At 39.3% G+C, this 20,362-nt stretch overlaps 1 protein-coding gene across 4 annotated transcripts in view; it reads left to right on the top strand.

Annotated features, from left to right (window-relative positions):
* Positions 1-20,362, top strand: part of kcnab2b (potassium voltage-gated channel subfamily A regulatory beta subunit 2b) — a 92,501-nt gene that overhangs the window by 47,270 nt on the left and 24,869 nt on the right. The window contains exon 1 of one of the 4 annotated variants that reach the window (XM_067446361.1): positions 6,754-7,646. The exons of the other annotated variants lie outside the window; for them this stretch is intronic. Within the exon in view, the coding sequence (XP_067302462.1) occupies positions 7,438-7,646 (209 nt within the window). The 5' untranslated portion in view covers positions 6,754-7,437. Of the gene's footprint in view, positions 1-6,753; positions 7,647-20,362 lie in introns of those variants that run through there. 4 annotated transcript variants of the gene reach the window in all.

Raw genomic sequence — 20,362 nt, 5'->3', positions numbered from 1 at the left:
GTGTGTGTGTGTGTGTGTGTGTGTTCGCGCCGATCTGTTGGGGTGTGTGTGAGTCTGTGTGAGAGAGAGAGTTTGTGTGCACATGTATGTTTGAGTGCGTGAAGTCGGACAGCTGTTTGTAAATCGGCTTTACTCGTTATTGCGGTGGAACGTGAGACTGAATGACTGCACTCGAACATGTCCACTATGGTGTCGGACAACACCACAAATGTCCGTCCCTTCAAATAATGCCCTATTTAAGGGTATAGGGTCGATTTCAGATTCAGCCCCTGTCGTGGAGACTGAGCAGCCCAACATCTCGATTGAGACAGAGCCTGTCGTGTGCGCGCCCGCCGATCTGTTTGTGACTTGTGTAGGTGAGTTTGTGTGCACATGTATGTTTGAGTGTGTTTTAAGTATAATTACAAAGGAATTCATTGGTTTTGTTTAACTCTGAAACAATTTTCGAGTTGCGTTGTGGTAAAAATAGCTACGGGTAATGCCAGCTGATTGAGGAGTTCAACCACTCTACGTCATCAACCTAGAACGCAAAAAAAATGGCGCCGCCCATGGTCCAAATATAAAATCGATTTTTTAAATAACGTAGATCTTTCATGGGTTTTCTACTACATAATTCAGTAAGAGACATCATTTATGTTATATTAAGCCATACAAGTCTCAACACCAGGGGATCCCTTTAACAGTGGTGTATCGGAGTGGCAGGAGGCTAACAGGTGCTTGTGAGGACTGCAGTGAGCTGTTCTCTCTTTGTACAACTTGTAACTTCAGGGTTAATCCCTGCACAGGGTCACAATGACACAAATACATTTGTGATCATGACAAACTGTAACCTTGTCCTTATCGCCTTGTTTATGCAAAGTGTCCAGTAAGTGGACTCTTTTCCAGGAAGATCACATTACAGCACTCCTGGAACACCTTAGAGCTTAGCATCTTTTTTAGGGAACAATAGCAGCATTAAGTAGAAGGCCGGAGATGATAGCAGAACCAATAGTGTTGTAAGTAAAGTGCTAGTGTTAATCTTTATGCAGTTTTTATTTTATTTCTTTTGATGAAAGATGCATGGATCTTCTTTTTTTTATGTGTGCTCCAGAGGTCATGTCAGCTAAGGTTAACAGTGTGTCATGTGTTAGCGTGTGTCGTGCCTGTGATTCTGGATCTAAGAGCTTCATGTGTGGTTGCAGACGGGGTGACACTGGTTGCCAGCAGATTGGAGTTTACATATCTAAAGAAGCAGTTTCTCATTTCGTCTCGAGCCTTGATTTCCTGTCAGTTCCCTCTCTCTATGCAGCATGATGAAAGATGCCCGAGTATTCTGTCTGATTTAAATGGGCTGCTGCTTCGCTCAAGCCTGCTGGCAGAGTCTTTGTCCTGAGGCTAGCAAATGTCAAAGTGCCATTCAGGAAGCTCTGTATGTTCACTTAAGCCATCTGTCCACTGCCTTTCATCTAGAGGTGGGATGACACACGTTCCTCTAATCCCGAGTGCATGAAAACCGGGTAGTCGCTCCGTCACTCTGCGGTTTTATGAGATGCTTTAGGAAGTATGCTTTAGGCTCAGTAATGTGCTAGAGATGCGGGAATCGCGTGTGTCATTTGTGTGTCAGATTATAAGAGAGCTCATCTCACTGTTTACAGTCTGTTGGACGTTCACTCGCACACACATTCACAGACATGCTCGCAATCAGGCTAAGGACCACGGCAGTTAGCTTATACTACAGAATTGTACTTTTTATTTATTTATTTTATCTTTGGCTTCCCCTCTGGTATCTAACTTAAAGCTGTGTCTTATTATTGGCATATTTCTGCAAATACTATGTAAAGTTATGCAGAAATGTTGTTTATTCAACTATGGAAAAATCCCTGACAAGAATTTTGACTTTTGCTAATGTTGTGTCCTTCAACTGCTAGTGTAGGATCTATCTATCTAACCCACCCACTCTATCCTGTCTAACTGTCTGTCTGTTGTTCATTATATCTGTATGTATGTTTTTACTATATCTATCCTTCTGTCTGCCTGTCATTCTATCTGTCTATCACCCCATTGTTCTATCTATCATTCTACAGTTTTATGTTCAGTGGTGTCAATGGTGTTCAGTGGTTTTCACATCAATGGTGTGTTCCCAGTTGGGTCTGGGAACACACCACTAGCAGGGCTCAATCCGAGAGGCGGAACAAACAGTTGTCTTTCAAATTCCCTCAGCACGCAATAGGATAGTGACCAGACCAACCACACAACCAACCAGAGCGCTATCAGTGGTGAAACAATGATCACAATGAGCCACCAGCGGACCTAACTGATAGATTAAACTTTTGCCGTATCCAGTCAGCAAAACTCTGAACACACTTTCCTTTTTTAAGAATGACTTCAGTGCCGTTCTTTGTTAGCAGGGATTTCACGTGGAACCGTCGCAACTCGGCCGTCATTATGTTAAGCCCGCCCACTGACTCTATACACAATGTGATTGGCCTGACCAGAGTTTGGTTTTTCAAGCTCGCAAGTCTATGGACAGCTGCTAGACGACCCTGGCTGCAAATTACATCTTGATTTCTAGGCTAATATGTCTTTCCATCAATACTTAAATATAACATTTTTATCTGTAGCATTTGTAATTAGTGGGTAAGAAAATGTGTCCAGTAATTTTAGTTTCTCTATACTTTTATTTTAATGTTAATTTAAAAAACTGTTGCCTAAATTCCAGAAGAATTTTGAGTAATTTTTTTAGTCTTATTCACGAGAATAAAATTATTGAATTAAATTGAAGCCATCCTTGAAGGCTAGCAGACTGCATTCTGCATACTCAATTATTTGTCATGAATATTAATGGTCAGTCAGAGTGCATAATAGACATTACTTAATTCCTATGCTCATAGAGCTGCAGCAGTCATGTGCACTGAAGTCACTAGGGGTGTAACAGTTCAAATTACTCACAGTTCGGTTTGTATCACGGTTTTAGGTTCACAGTTTCAATACAGTTTGGTATGTGCTATGTTTAGAGGAAAAAGGACTAATGTAAATAAAATTTAAGGGACCCACTTTATATTAGGTGGCCTTAAGTACAATGTAGTAACATTGTAATTAAAGGGGGGGTGAAATGCTGTTTCATGCATACTGATCTTTTTACACTGTTAAAGACATGGAATCTCATACTAAACATGGACAAAGTTTCAAAGGTTAAGGTGGACGTTTGATGGGAGTATTTCTTTGTCAAAAATACTACTTCCGGTTAGTCATAAGTTTCGGCAAGTTTTTTGCGATCATGCGTCCCCTTTGACGTTAATGGGGGCGGAATTTCCTTGTATGGGCCTTACGGACAATTCTACCGCAAGAGCGTGAGAGAGAGAGGGAGAGAGCAAAAGTAACAGGCTACGCCCATCAAAGCGCTGGCTCGTAGGCTGCGCTGCACAGGTGATGTGCACAATTAACAATGACATCAAAAAGTGCGTTTTTGGTTGCCAGACCAAGACAGTCCTGCACAGATTCCCCAAAAACCCCTCGGTAAGGCAACAGTGGATGGAATTTGCTTTTCCGGATCAGCAACTGAGTTGCGCGAATGTTTATATCTGTTCGCTGCATTTCGGTGCCGACTGTTTCATAAACAAGGCCCAGCTTGACGCCGGATTTTCCGATCGCCTAATGCTGAATGATGGAGCAGTCCCAACGATAAAGGTCCCAACGTTAGAACCGCGGGCGGTGAGTTAGACTGCTTCAAATGTCTGTGTTTTTGCCTATGCTCATCAAGTAGCCCAAACATGATCACGTATAGTTACTATATATATTACTATATATAGAAATTGATCAATGGAGCCAGGGCCGGCGTTTGCTATAGGCGAGCTAGGCGGTCGCCTAGGGCGACAATTGTGTTAGGGGCGCGAGCGCGCTCTAGTGCCGCCCATTACTTCACATTAAGCATATAATCGGAACAAGCGAAATACAACATAATGTTCATGAAACATGATCATCATAGGGCGCCCCCTCAGCCACACGTTTAATACTTATCAACCTGATTATTGGATTGAATTGATGGTGATTATTGATTATTAGTTCAGGCGTTAGGTCAGGCAAGTGCTCATCTTGCGCGTTCATCAAAAATGAGGCGCCTAAACCCGCGGATGCACAGGGATGGAAAAAGAGAAAGGAAGAAAATCGAAAGAAAGCCCAGTATAGAGGTTCGTCTTCTTATCTCAGCCAATAAGATGTCAAACAAAATAAAATTACTTAGTATCAATCTTATCAACTAATATTTATTTTATAAATATTATTAATATTGTCGCAAGCAAGCTACCACTTGCTAGTTTTCTACATAATTACTATACGTATTGCAAACATAACTTCACTGACAATAATCTACAGTAACCTACATGGATGTTATTTAAATATCAAAAGCCCAGTTCGTTATGAATATGGATAACGTATGCATGTTAGTTATAAAAAAGTACAAACGCTCTCTACGTGGGTGTCGGAAGGAAATAAATACGGCCTCTCGTTTTTTTTTTTTTTTTTTTTACTGGCGCAGTCTAATGAAAGATGCCATATTATTTACATTATACACAAATATGCTGTGTTCACCTAATTCTTTACAGAGGCTGTAGTGTAGTGGTAAGACGCATGGCATAAAGATTTGATGCAGATCGATCAGAGGTTCGATCCTACCTTTTACCACACTCGCTCTATTCCCTTTTCCCATCACATATCAGATCGGAAAGGCATTTATTTTCAATAAAAAGTGAGAAAATGTTTGAAAAGTGGAAATAAAGCGTCGAACGTGTTTAATCATAAGTGCTTCTCGGTTAGGGGTAGGCCTAGGAAAACGGACGTGCTGAATTAGAATAGAGACGATAAAAGTGAGTGGACTGGGGTGGTGGGATGGGGGGCGCAAAACTCCATCTCGCCTAGGGCAACCAAAGAGCTAGAGCCGGCCCTGAATGGAGCATGCGATGTGTAGTGCGTGTACATTTGTTTAGCTGGCCACTATATGTGTAACTTTATGTTTGTGTATTGTAAAAGCACTCCAAACAACAATACACAAAGAGGGGGGAAATATGTTGAACTAAATAAGCGCGCTTCTTCATTCAAATGCGCTACTATTCCGTGTCTTTCTATGTAAACACTAACTTAGCCTGCCGTGCAAAACCAGTCCGCTTAATAACGTTACAATTGTCTACACAAACCACGCGTAAACACACACACACACGTGCACAACTGCACTTCTCACATGTACACCTTCAAAGACAAAAATACGACGATATAATTCAAGTATAAATATGTAAATAACACAAGCCGCTAAGCATATTATATAGTTAGTGTATAACTTGTACCACATAGAGACGTCCTGCTCTAGTCGTTTTTGCTGCTGCTCCTGTTCAACTGCAGCCTCTGGGTCTGATTCCGGATCAAAGATGTATGGCTGTATCTGATTAAAAGCCATATTTTTATTTTGAATAAAGTTTTTCCCGCTGTTAGGGGATGACACAGCTTTACGACGCACTCGACTCAACACAATAGCAGCAGCGCGCACACGTCATTATTTAGCTCCGCTCACACGATACGCCCCCACCCGCTTGGCTTTTTTCAGAAAGACTCGGAACAGCGCATCTTTCTTATATAATTATTTAAAAAATAAAGACTTTTCGGAGATATGCAGGATGCAATGCTACTCTATAGGTACTCAAGATTGACATGACACTGACTGAAACTGAGTGTTTCACCCCCCCTTTAATCATTTGATACAATGCACTTATTGTGTACATACATGTTTTTACATTGTACTTACATTTAAAAAATACCTGCATGTAATTAGGTCTGTAATTAATTTCTGTAGTTACATTTGTAATTACACAGTTGACACTTCCCTTACACCTAACTCTACCCTTAAACTTACACACACCACCACACCTGTCCCTAACTCTACCCGTATCCCACCTCAATTTCAGCAAAGGTGTTTTGCAATACAATTTGAACACAATAAGTACATTGTACTTATTTTTTGATGTAAGTACATAGTACTTAAGTCCACCTAATATAAAGTGGGACCTAAAATCACCTTTTCAGTAGTTTTCAGGTACAGGAATTGACTAAAGCAATCAAATATAATAGCATTGCATATAATCTTCACTGTATAAATGAAATAAAGATGACTCATACGTGCTGCGTTATCAACACCCGGGTGATGGCGATGTAAATGACTGGTCATATTAGAGCATACGGCACTCGCGTTGAACAAAGTTCAGTTCTAGTTTCTTGATCATTGCTGTTGAAATGTGCTGGTAATGGGAAGCCATGCATATCTATTGACAGAAACATACATTAGCTGAACTCTCGCTGTCTGTTTTACGTATCATTTTCAAAAAAACATATTATAGATGCGTCAACAGACAATGGACCTCGGTGCAAGTGCGTGCCGAACCTTGGGTGTAGAACAGTACGGTTCGATTTTTTTCACTCACATAAGTAGACTAAATGGTATGTGAGAATTGTACTCATTGAAACCATTACACACTATCTTTTGTGATAGAACAAGTAGAAATAAGAAAATGCCACATCTGCGTTCTTAGCAACTCTTTTTAACATATAACAGTCTCAAACCAGAATTGTGTTTGTCCGCGGACATTCTGTCATGCGTAGGCAGTGTGGAATATCAGGTACGAGCTGATCTAACACAGCATAGCGTGAGCTTAGACCTTCCCACTTTCTCTCTAGTACACACACACTCTCTCTCTCTCATGCTTGCTTGCACACTTGTCATACTATGCTGTTTTATATACTCTCTCTCATACATTTGCTCAGCACACATTACTGGATGATGATCTAAACCAGAAGCCGGGGTATGAACGTTCACTGTCAGCTAACGTTAGAAATAGGAACAGTTTGAGCAGATAAGAATCAACTGAAGAAAGTGGAGGAAAAAGAGAAGCAACTTCACATGCAGTGCAGACAGAGAAAAGCGGAGAAGAGCAGATAAGTGTGTGCTTGATGTGCTGCAGTGTGACGTGGATGGATGTGGGATTTCTCCCGTTCTGTGTGTTGATGTGATTGGTGCCCAGAGTCCATCTCTTCACAGGCTGCTGCCCTCGAGCCAGAGCGCAGGAATTCACTCTCACAGAGACTAGCTCACGCATGTATTGTACACTTACTTACTCACACACACAGACGCCACATGGACAGATACACACTGGCAGCACTTCAAAGCAATAACTGCACTTGTGGTTAAAACAGAGTGTTGCACTCACCTTTTTGACAGCTGCCACATCCATTTTGACCTTTTTAACAGGATTTTCTTCAAGTTTTGGGAAAAGTGACTTTTTTTTTACCTCATTGTCCTCGGGACAAGAAGACACTTTAGTCATTGAGGTAACCGTATTGGAAGACTTTAGGACTGGTTTCTCTTTGTAGCTTCAGCATCCTCACTGTGGTAAGTCTCTGCGGGAGCTCACCGCCAGCATGCAGGTGTCATTTGTGTGCACGGACCACCGAGCTGTCAGCCGCAGCACAGAGGACCGACTGAACCGACAGAACACCAACAGCCCGAGTTTGGGGACCAAAAGCAAGTTCCGTGCCGTGGCGATGGTGGCCCGCAGCCTGGGCCAACTGTCTGTGCAGAACATGCACTCCTCTGGCGACCACTGCTTGAGAACTGGCATGAAATATAGGTAGGTCAGAGGAGGACACCAACAGTTAATGTGTAGAGCTTTAACCATTCTGTTCTGTTGCTTGTGATTTTGCTCTGGTTTCGAGTTTTTGTATCTCCAAATGCAAATGCTTTCATTCTTGCTAAGTTTCAAACAGAAAGTGTGACTAGGGATGAGATTTATGTAGGGTCAATAAGGTTCAAAGGTTTAAAGTTGGCAATGCATCAGTTAGGAATGTCTGTAATGTTAGTTATTTGGCTGGTTAGTTAGTGGGATTCATTTGTTCATTGATCTCTCATGGCAAATTTAGTAATTGTGAATGTCAAAAGGTAGTGAGTGAAAAGCATGTTTTATTATACTGTATATTTATTCAGTATACTCCTTTTTTTTAAACTGTGAAACCGAAGTCTCTTATACTCACCAAGGTTGCATTTAGAACAGTAATATTTGTGAAATATTATCACAATTTAAAATGCCTTTTTTTTCTATTTATATTTTAAAATGTTATTTTTTCCTTGGATGGGAAAGCTGTTTTTTTAGCAGCCATTACTCCAGTCTTTGGTGTCACATGATCCTTTAGAAATGTACATTAGCTAAATATTTTTTTCTTTTTGTGGCCTTTTATATTATTGGCTCTCTCTTTTTTAAATAGATATCAGTTCTGTGTTTGCTATTATTGCAATATTCAATGTTTTGTTTTGTTTTGTTTTTTTTGGGGGGGGGGGGGGGGTATACAGTCAAACCAAAAATTGTTGATATACAGTCAAATACGAAAAAATCTTCATACAGTGAATTTGATAAAAATGTGAGACCAAAATGAATCAGACACTTTGCCGTGACCATGTTTTGCTTGAGTGTTTTTTTCTTTAACACCACAGACAGAACAAAATAAAGCTTTGCCTAGTAGTTGGTTGATCTAAATTGGTATTATCTAATTGTGTATTTAAATTTAACTGCGGATTGGTTGATTGTGATCCATTACATCCCTTTCTATCAAAGTTATCTGACATTATCAACATGAATTTGTTCTGACACAGTTGAACTGTTTTTGTCATGTTCTATCACCATTTTCTAAACAAGCAAATAAACTGTGAAAATGTGAGAAAATGTTGACGGTGTCTCAATACATTTTGGTTTGACTGTATATAAATTGTATAATCCTTTCCATCTCACTTAATCGTTAAAAAACACATAATTTAGTAAATCTCAATATGAATAATCTATTTCTTCACTTAATCTTTAAAAACACTAATAATTTTGTAAATCTCAATATGAATAATCCCTTTTTTATGCTGTACATTATAATGTTGTGAAAAACGATTATTGGTTATCATCAGCCATTATTGGCTTCTCAGCATGAATTCAAAATGCATCTCTAGTGTTTTTTAATTTATTATGTGCAGTGGTGTGATTATATGTCCTCTTGACGTCTCAAGTTAAAGATCAAGTCTTTGATTTGACTAATTGTCTGAATTTGCAGACACATTTCACATGGGGAGAGATGGAGATTTCTGTTAGTGCCTGTTAAACCCATTAGCATGTTCTCTATATGAAACAGAGATGCAGTGTGATCATGTTCCACGGCTTAGAATTATTGGGAGCATAGGTTGCTCTCTCACTTTCAAATGCAGTGCTCATACTGCCCACGGCCTGCTCACTGATGAAATAATAGTGTGCTCTATCCTTTAACTAAACCCACCCTCCCTCCTCATTTTCCCATACTGTAATTTGCGTAATTGTACATCAAAGGCACTTTGTAGCCGTGAAAGGTAACATAGAGTGTCTTCTACTTCCTGATTAAACTAATGTGTAACCGAACACCTGCAAGCTTCTATCTCTTTCTGCGCTGGTACCAGATGTCTTGGCTCTTAAAGCTAATTCTCCCGTTGTAATTACGTTTTTGAAATTTAAAGCTGTAAAAATGTAAATATCGCGTCGCAGTCATGAAGGCTGTGTTTATTATCCCTAGTACGTGTGATGAGGCTTACAATTATTTTGGATTGCTTTACATAATTTGTGTCTGTGTAATTTTCATTTACCTGATCATAATTGTGTTTGTATTGATTAAAACAATCATATTTGTCCTGCTCTCTACCTTCTACACATACTGCCTTTAACCACTTCAGCTCTGCACCCCCTCTTGGACCCACCGGTGGGTCCAAAATTGCATCATCATAATCTTTTTAAAAAATCTATAACTTGCGCACCACAATACTAGACATATAGGGTATCATTTGAAAGATTAGAACCTCAGCTTTCTTAATAACCCAATAACTTCTGCATTTATATTACATAGAAAAAAATAATACGGTCTGAATTCGACCCCCCCGCAACGACCACCCCTTGAGAAAATCATGCAAATAATATAAAATTTCATATTTTTATCACACAAACACACCTAAAATACACAAGTCATATATCAAATGAAAGCTATCGGCCTCAGGAATATCACTGAGCAGTTAATTTCACTGATCCAATAATTTACAGTAAATTTATTATCAAAAGAATCACAAAGATGGAAATGACTCCTTTGAACAAGCAAACACATGAGTCATATTCCTGTTCGGATCACAAACTCGTTGTAAAGCTACTAGCCTCAACCCTATATCAGCTCGTTCCTTAGGTTGTTTGCTTCAAAATGAGACTATTTTTACATATCTGTGAGCAAGTATGGCCAAATGACACTGTAAAATGTCACCGATGTCCAGATCAAAGCATGTGATGCAGACAAATACTCTTATTATTGCTAGTTTTGATTGTCAGTGTTAGCCACGATTTTTGATGATGTCATCACATATTGCATCATGCTACAGAAAAGCTGAGAATCTCAGCTCTTTATAGACATGTGGATCATGATTCTAGACCAATCAGAGCCCAAAATCTCCCTTTACAAAGTTGAAGAGGCGGAGCCTTCTTTTCGATTTCCTAGTGGCCAGTTGAAGTCAATGGAGATGAGTAGGAGTTGTTAGACACTTTGGTCAGATAAATCTCAATAACTTTTATTTGCAAGGAGATATCAAGAAAATTCCTTTTTCCCCTGTTTAGTGCCAAATTATAGAATCAGCAGAAACTTCCAAAAAGCTTGGATCCCAAAATGTTAAAAAAATAAAGATTTTTAAATAACAAAATAATTAAAAATAAATCAAAATATTTATTTTGTATCTATGTTTATCATAAGATTGTGAATAGATACAACATAATATAGGCAATATTCCACCACTGTGTTAAAATTTAGAGTTTTTTCTGTAAAATGAGACCATTTTTATCAATTTACTCCAATGTATGTGGGTAGGGCCCTCTTTTAAATTCAGATATTCCTAATTCTCAAAAAAATTCAAAATGTGCTGCAGAGCTGAAATGTTTAAAGGTGAATAACTTACAACATTGTTGTACAATAATGCAATTAATCTTTTCATGTACTTAAAAGTCACTCCTCATGTTGTTCCAAACCTGTATGAGGTTTGTTTTTCCGTGGTACACAAAATTTCAGTCAATTGGACCCCAAAATTCTTCAAAGTATATTTTTTGCACGTAATCTGACATAAGGGAGAGTAAATGATGAAAGATTTACATTTTTGTGTGAACTATCCCTTTAAGTTTGAATTGGTATTATGTTCACATCAATGCTGTGAGGGTCTGTGCTGAAATTATGACACAATCACAATTTTCCTCTGCAGTTTGCCACTACAGTGCAACGATGCTGATTAATAGTAGCAGACAATGAATGAGTAACATTGAAAGCTTCTCCGTGTCTGATGAGCCAACATGAAATTTTCCCCAGTATACTGTAATGAGGATGAGCTTATGCACCTGAGGCAAGTACATACCAAGAACCTTACAAGAAACATACATTATGTGACCTGCATCGGTTGTACTCTTACATGTGTGAATGCTCATTCATGAAATGTCATAAGCTGATTTAAGTAACCTGGAGGGTTTTTTCCTGTGCTGTCCCATTCTGTGGCATGTGTCTCTCTGGGTGCTACACTTATTCCTTAGCTAACATCAAAGCTCCTGTGCTCGTTTTGTTCACCAATTTGTAAGACACAGGAAGAGATAGAATGAGAAGGATGAAGAGGGTTGTGTTGAGGCATTGTGTAAGCGTGTCTCTCTGGGGCCGGCAGAAAGAATACTGAAGTGGTGATTACATAAATGCACAAATGGGCCGCGGTTTCTGCCTGCTTTTCCCTGGGCAGTAAACAGCAGGACTGCTTTAGTCTGGCCAGCTAGTTATGCAAGCTACCCTTTATCTGTCCAAGATAAACCCATGGATTCAATGTGCACTCTTAACTGGGAAGACCCCAATGTGGAAGAGGATGTTTTTAAAATGTGAAGTACTGGATTTATGGACTGTTGGGTTCAAAGTATACTAGTATATAGTGTATAGCTGAGCATATAACCTTTCAAAGTATGCTCCATCTGATACAGACGGTCGACACTTAGGGACTCTAAAGTTGAATGTTTGTCCAGTGTCTGCACTATTTCTCTCCATTATTTATGAGCTGTAAAAATGTCTTTGAAACTAGAGTTGTGTCCCCTCACACAAACACTTCTGTTGTTGTTGCCTCTCCAGTAGTTTGTTGTAGGACCCAGGGCCAATGTTGCCACCTTAGGGCTTTTCATACTTGAAATAGTTAACCCCGGTGTGGCAAGGGGGCGAGAGACGTGGGAGGAGCGTGCGAGACCGGAGCATGATTGTGATTGCGTGTCACCTGCTAGGCACATCGGTCTCGAGTCCTCTCATGAGGGAGCTCGGAGGCATTAAAGTCTTATTTTCCCGCCTCATTCTTCCCGGAACAAATAACTTCATTACATTGGTGCCAAAACCTGGAAGAAGAAGGCAGGAACCAACGGATGGTCAACAAGATTTTAATAAATTAACCAACAAACTGAAGTTAAAGGCGGCAGTCCCTCACGGACGACTGCTACACACACACACATAATAAAACACAACATAAAGTCCAGGCCTGGTCCTATCTCGTCCTTCACTGGTGTTGCTCGTCCATATATGCCTCCGAGCTCCCTCATGAGAATACTCAAGATCATTCTCAATCACGCACCGGTCTTGCTCGCTCCTCCCACGTCTCTCGCTTGTCCGCCTCGCCACAGGTTTGTTCTAAAAACTAGGTAAACAGAATCCCAGGATACAGGGCTTTACAATAAGGACTGCCCGATGGCCCGGGGCCAGCGTGAAAGAAACTCGGGCCAGTTGACGGAACTGCCAAGTGTTCCGATGACAAACAATTTATTTGTGTGAAGAAAATCCCCAAAAGCGATCAGCGTCTCCATCTGTCGAAGAAACGTTACGTCAGATTTCATAGTGAAATTCCATTGGCTCTCATATGTCTCGTGATCAATTGCGTCATTACGTCAGCATTGATTGTAAAATGCCATTGGCTCTCGTGTGTCTCGTGACCGATTGCGTCATGCTAAAGAGTCAGGTGTGTATCATTTGAATGAGATGTGAATGAGTTAATTCACAGAGCTGCAGGATCATCATTTCAGCAATAAAACATCAAGATCAACTCTGTTCTTTACATGAATACCTCGTATGACTTCAGAAGACTTGGAATGCAACATTAGTTAATACTTTTATACTGTTTTGGTCAGTTTTTGTAATAAATACCTGTGGCCTGTACTTTTATTTGCCTGTTATGTGTTCTATATTTTTGAGAAGTGGGTAGGTTTATGGTAGGAGTTGGGTTAGCTGCTCCAAAATATAAAAGTAGCCTATAAATATTCATAAAATCATGTCTACTTTCATAAATGCAATGAATTAAATGTGTCTTGATCTGACGCATCAGGCAAACAGTTGAAATGAATAAATCACCCTGCTCGTCAAATGACGCTAAAGGGGTACGTTAAGAAGGTGCGTTAAAAAAGTGACGCAGAGGGGTCCTGACCAAGCATCAGACATTTGAAGCTCAGCACCGCGTCTCAGGTATCTCACACTGGACTTGCACATCATATACACGCGCAAGCTCAATTTTGAATCGATTTCTGACAGAAGAGCTGCACGATGGGTGTATTTTGCACAGACTGAAATCAGTAAGTTGTGTACATTGACGATTTGAGGGAAAAATAATATAAATTTAATATAAAATCTTGAAATGGCGCTCTGTTGTGCAGCAGGATTTTGAACAACTTCCTGAGTTGCTGCGGACAGGTGCCGAATGCTGCCGCTGGTGTGTGTACACTCATTGAAAACAATGTGTTCAAATTTTAAAGACGTGGCGCAAAGTTTACAAAAGCAACTTTGCAGATATTTTCTTTAATTTTTGCTAACTTTTGAGGCAGTGCATAAAAAGCATGGTCATGCCTTATAATAATTTATGCAATTTATATTCAGCAGTGTTGGTTTTGATTTGGTGGGAAATTTGAAGGCCTCTGTCATACGTCCTGTTTCAAAGAAACGAAGGTACGGCTATTACTGTGGCAGATATGCTACCTACATGTTCAGATCAAATATTTCTTTAGAAATGTCATGAAAAACATTTCATTTTCACAGAAGAGCAATACAGAAGAACAAGACAGTTAACAACAACAACAACAACAACAAAACTTTACATTTTATGTTTCAACCACATATGTTGACAGAGTCCAGAATTCTATAGTGTACTTTTTTTGCTGTTTGCTGCATTGTGATTTTTTTTTTTTTTTTTGGTGATCATTTTTTAATCCATTAATAATCCAGTACACTATTGTTTCTTTAGTGACTTTATCATCTAAATTCATCCATACACACTCCAAAACCATTTCTTAGCAAAGATGGCCATTTGTCATACCCACACTGTGATGCTTTGGCACTCCATGGAGTGTTTGAGCAGGGAAGAGTGGACCCCTGTGGATAAGATTACTCATTTTGATAAAATGCTCGTGCCTTCCAGGCAGTATCGTGCCTGTATTCTCTAGTGAAGTGTAGCCTGCAAAACCCTTGTTGATGCATCCTCCTCCTGGTTTCCTAACTCTTCTTCTTAACATTTTGTCTTTTACTTCCTTTATATCCTTTCACCATATCACTCATGCCCCCAGCCTTTCTTATGTAATGTTGCATACCTTCCTACTCTTGCACTTAAAGTCTTTTTTAGTATGATGAAACGGTGAATATGCTGGCTTCATATCTTGCCTGATTGGATCTTGTTTGAAAGATCAGGCTTGATATGATGAAAACATTCTCAGAGGGATTCCTGGTGGCTCACTGTACATTGAATGTGTGTGAGGTCAAATGTGTGTTGTGAACTGTGTGTATGTTCTTATCCTCTGAAGCTTGGTTTGGGGCATTTGCTCATTTGTCATGCTAATGAGCGTGTGTGTGTGTGTGTGTGTGTGTGTGTGTGTGTGTGTGTGTATTCTTTAATTAAGACATCTGCTGTCTGGGCCAGCCATAGGGCAGTAGAGGAGATCTAGCTAGTTTTTTTGTAGTCAGTTTTGTAGTCCAGCTGAGCCGAGCCATGCTGGTTTGTGAAGGTCAATTACAAATAATAATGTATGAAAGTAAAGAAAAGAAAAGTAAAATATATTTTAAATCTTATTTAAATCATATGTGCCACATTTTTTTACCATTTGTTTTCTTTTGTAAACTTAGTATTGTATACCATTTTCCAGAAATTAACTTTATTTAATGATTAATTCAGTATTTTAGGTGTTGTTTTTTTATTCTATTTTATTACAAATATTATGAAATATTGATTCCCAATTTTTTTGTTTCATTTGTTATGCTTTTGTATTTGGGGAGTTGCACCACATGACATTTTACCTGAATTAATTTCACATTGACAAAGGGGGTTAAGGGTCAAAGGAGCCCTTTTTTTTTTCAAGAAAATAAAAATATTCTAAAATGAAGAGTATAGATGCAAAAGCCTTTAAAAGCCCCTTCGGTCAAAAATGAGATAACGATACTGAGTGAATAATCTCTGCATATAGTTTACGTTCATAAAATACTTCAAACCCACTAAATCCTAGCCTCAGCCCAGTGGAAGTACCAGTCCTTAGGTAGAAACATGGAAACCTGACAAAAATTCTTATTTTAAAGAAAAACATTATGCTAAGTTTTGTTATGCTTTTATTTTTGGAAAGTTGTACCAGATGACATTTTACAACCCTTTTACAATGAATGCCTATGACACAGTCACACACACGGGGCTTTTATATGCAACCCGTTCTTACTCCCAAGGCGGCAGAATCTGCATGGTCAAGTGCTTTCCATGTCACAATGAAGGCGCTAAAGGTACTCCTAGGCGTCACTTTCTCGATGCGCAGGGTGCTCCATTCATTTTAATGAGAGACCTTTGGTGTCATACACAGACGCATTGGGCATGGGAGCGTTATCATCATGATGAAATTATATTGGGTTATGATGATTTTGCTATTATGACATGTTGAAGTGTGATTCTCAATTTAATCAGCCAGCTTAATTTTATTTACATTTATTTTATTTATGCTATTTAGACATGGTTTAACATCTAACCCCATCCCATCCCTAAATCTACCCATTTTTGTATTATATGATATAAATACAGGATATAACAGACAGATTAGACTGCATGCATTTATTCAAAAAGGACAAATATTCCAAGAGTTTCAGGCCAAACGATCGATTTGCATGAAGAAAATCCCCAAAAGCGATCAGCCTCGCCATCCGCCGAAGAACATGTACACATCAAATTTCAAAAATTACGTCAGATTTCTTAGTGAAATTGCATTGGTTCTCGTATGTCTTGTTTCATTTTGAGTCATTACATCAGCTTTGATTGTAAAATGTCATTGGCTCTCGTGTGTTTTTGGCCAGTTTTTGTAATAAATATCTTTGACTGTACTTTCATTTGTTGAGAAGTGGGTAGTTGTAGGGGAGGAGTTGGGTTAGTTGCTCAAAATATAAAAGTGGCCTATCATGTCTGCTTTTAGAGATGCAAAGAAGTCAATGCGTCTTGATCTGATGCATTGGGCAAACAACTGAAATTAATGGAGCACCCTGCGCATCGATATAGTGATGCCAAGGGGTAACTTTAGCGTCTTCATTGTGACACGGAAGGCACTTGCTTCAGATTTTGACGCCTTGGGAGTGTGAACGGGTTGTTATATGTATTTAGAAATTAAGAACATGCTCATCGTAGAATAAACCTCAAATTAAAGCCACTTTATGAATGGATTACATGTATTTTTGATGTGTTTTTGAATAAATGAATAGATCTGCACATATAAAAGAACCAGTGAGCTTCTGTGAAATCTTTCATTAAATAATCTGTTGCTAATTATAAACACTAATTATCACTAAATTGGCAACAGTGAGAGTGCCTGTTCACAGTGCAGCACTATCCAGTTACTACATTTCCATCAGCTGCTGTTTTAGTGTAGGTTGTAGTGTGCTGCTTTAAGAGACCCATTTTGATCTGTGGTAAAGGTCCTGTCGACACCCATTATCGAATGCCAAAGATTAGTGGAGCCGGCCTAGCGTTTCCCACACATGCAGCCTCAGCCAAGTGCCGCTCTCCGGGGAGGTACTGAGCAAGTTTCTCCTCTCAATGTGAACACATCTTTTAAACACCCATATGCTGCCGAGTAGTTTTGCTGCCATTCAACTTAAAAGATCAAGAAAGCATTGGTTTGTTTAAAGGCATGGTGAATTATTGATTTCAGACTTCATGTATTGATCATTTTTGTAATGGGATTTCCATGTGTGATGGTAGGAAGCAAGGCAAGCTCTCTGGCTAATACAAATGATATATGATAATAGCAAATGATCTGCATCAAGCGTTGTCTCTCTGAAGTTATACTGAAGACATTTGCCGTAAAAGCTCAGACAGTGCAGACAAACGGCTGTGGATTCATCTAGCAGATGACTGGACATGAAAGCATGATGGAGCATTACAGTAACCTTTAACTGCATTAGACTTTACCTTTGAGAATCAGAATGAAATTAAGGGGGGAGGTTTGTGGGGGAGAAGTTTTTAGTTGGGACACTTTTAAGGAAACCCCAGGTAGCGAATCAGTGAGCGAGCCTTTAAAGTGAATTGCTTTTCCAGAAGAGCTCAAAAGCCGTACAAAGAAAAGGAAACCACTTTCACTGTCCCGATAAGTTTTTTTGTTGGGTTCAGGTCTGAGCTTTGTGCAGACCAGTCAAGTTCTTCCACACCAATCTCCATTTTAAATGCTTGTCCATGTGCCTGATTTTAAAAGTTCATGTTTGGTATACTGTTTTTTATCAGTTCCGGTTTTCCCATTACTACATTACGTAGAGTTGTAGACCAAATATAAGTTTGACAATGGAGTCTTAAAAAAATGTATATATGAGAAGAAATATATACAGGTCCTTCTCAAAAAATTAGAAGTGTAAAACATATTGTGATAAAGTTCATTATTTTCCAAAATGTACTGATAAAAATTAAACTTTCATATATTTTAGATTCATTGCACACCAACTGAAATATTCCAGGTCTTTTATTGTTTTAATACTGATGATTTTGGTATACAGCTCATGAAAACCTAAAAAAACTAGCTAAATCTAAAAAAATAGCATATTTCATCCGACCAATAAAAGAAAAGTGTTTTTAATACAAAAAAAGTCAACCTTCAAATAATTCTGTTCAGTTATGCACTCAATACTTGGTCAGGAATCCTTTTGCAGAAATGACTGCTTCAATGCGGCGTGGCATGGAGGCAATCAGCCTGTGGCACTGCTGAGGTGTTATGGAGGCCCAGGATGCTTCGATAGCGGCCTTAAGCTCATCCAGAGTGTTGGGTCTTGCGTCTCTCAACTTTCTCTTCACAATATCCCACAGATTCTCTATGGGGTTCAGGTCAGGAGAGTTGTCAGGCCAATTGAGTACAGTAATACCATGGTCAGTAAACCATTTACCAGTGGTTTTGGCACTGTGAGCAGGTGCCAGGTCATGCTGAAAAACCAAATCTTCATCTCCATAAAGCTTTTCAGCAGATGGAAGCATGAAGTGCTCCATAATCTCCTGATAGCTAGCTCCATTGACCCTGCCCTTGATAAAACACAGTGGACCAACACCAGCAGCTGACATGGCACCCCAGACCATCACTGACTGTGGGTACTTGACACTGGACTTCAGGCATTTTGGCATTTCCTTCTCCCCAGTCTTCCTCCAGACTCTGGCACCTTGATTTCTGAATGACATGCAAAATTTGCTTTCATCCGAAAAAAGTACTTTGGACCACTGAGCAACAGTCCAGTGCTGCTTCTCTGTAGCTCAAAAGGCTTGACCTGGGGAATGCGGCACCTGTAGCCCATTTCCTGCACACGCTTGTGCACGGTGGCTCTGGATGTTTCTACTCCAGACTCAGTCCACTGCTTCCGCAGGTCCCCCAAGGTCTGGAATCGGTCCTTCTCCACAATCTTCCTCAGGGTCCGGTCACCTCTTCTCGTTGTGCAGCGTTTTTTGCCACACTTTTTCCTTCCCACAGACTTCCCACTGAGGTGCCTTGATACAGCACTCTGGGAACAGCCTATTCGTTCAGAAATGTCTTTCTGTGTCTTACCCTCTCGCTTGAGGGTGTCAATGATGGCCTTCTGGACAGGGTCGGGTCTGCAGTCTTACCTATGATTGCGGTTTTGAGTAATGAACCAGGCTGTGAGTTTTTAAGAGCCTCAGGAATCTTTTGCAGGTGTTTAGAGTTAATTAGTTGATTCAGATGATTAGGTTAATAGCTCGTTTAGAGAAACTTTTCGTGATGTTTTCATGAGCTGTATGCCAAAATCATCAGTATTAAAACAATAAAAACTTGAAATATTTCAGTTGGTGTGCAATGAATCTAAAATATATGAAAGTTAAAATTGTTATCATTACATTATGGAAAATAACGAACTTTTATCATATATGCTAATTTTTTGAGAAGGACCTGTATATGTGATTAATCGATTGCCCAGAACTAATATACCGGCATGGCTTGAAGTTTAGTGTATTTAAAAAAAAAAAAAACTTATTGAAAACATATCATGTTGCCTATACTATAAAGGTACTATACATGGATAGAAATTTGATAGAAATTTGTGGCCCATTATCAATGGGAAAGTGCCCAAGCAACATTGCCTGGCAACATTGCTCAAAAAGTTTCCCTGTGTATCATCATCTTTAAAAAAAAACATTAGCAAGAATTATTTATTTACTTTTTTTATGTGTATAAATCGATCGGTTTGTTTCTATTGATTAGCAAAGAGATCTGACTGTAAAGTCTGTGAATCTCTGCATTAGCACGCTATTCAGTTCTTTGGTGATTTTTGGTGCTCCAGACCACTTGAACACTATTAAATTATAATCCCAAATGATACATATTTTTGAAATTCAGTAATTTAACCACTAAAAGGGAACATTCTCTCCAATGATTATGTCCTACAGTTTGCTGCGTTCCATAATTAAAGAGGGCTAAAGATGTGCTTGACTGTTTCTCTGTTCTCTGGTTGCAGTAGCCCAGCACAAGCACATGTAGTGTTAAACCATTGTTCAGCACTTACACCACTATCAGAGAGGTGCCTGAGCCTTGTTAGATGGAAAGACCAATTATTAGCAATTATTGCAGGGCTTTGCACATCAGTTTAAGCCCCATCAACAGGTGGCAGTTCACCTTCACAGGCTGGTCAATGGATCTCCCTTCCTGTAACTCTATCTCCATCAAAGGAGTTAAAAATTCATTACTGGTTTTCAGGACCTCCATGCTCACTGATAATTTGATTTGAGTAGATAAGTTTTCAGCTGATGTTCTGTTCAAAGCCACTT

This window comes from Pseudorasbora parva, chromosome 6 (assembly GCF_024679245.1).
Source record: "Pseudorasbora parva isolate DD20220531a chromosome 6, ASM2467924v1, whole genome shotgun sequence".
Taxonomy (NCBI): domain Eukaryota; kingdom Metazoa; phylum Chordata; class Actinopteri; order Cypriniformes; family Gobionidae; genus Pseudorasbora; species Pseudorasbora parva.
This window is presented reverse-complemented; position numbering and strand designations above follow the sequence as displayed.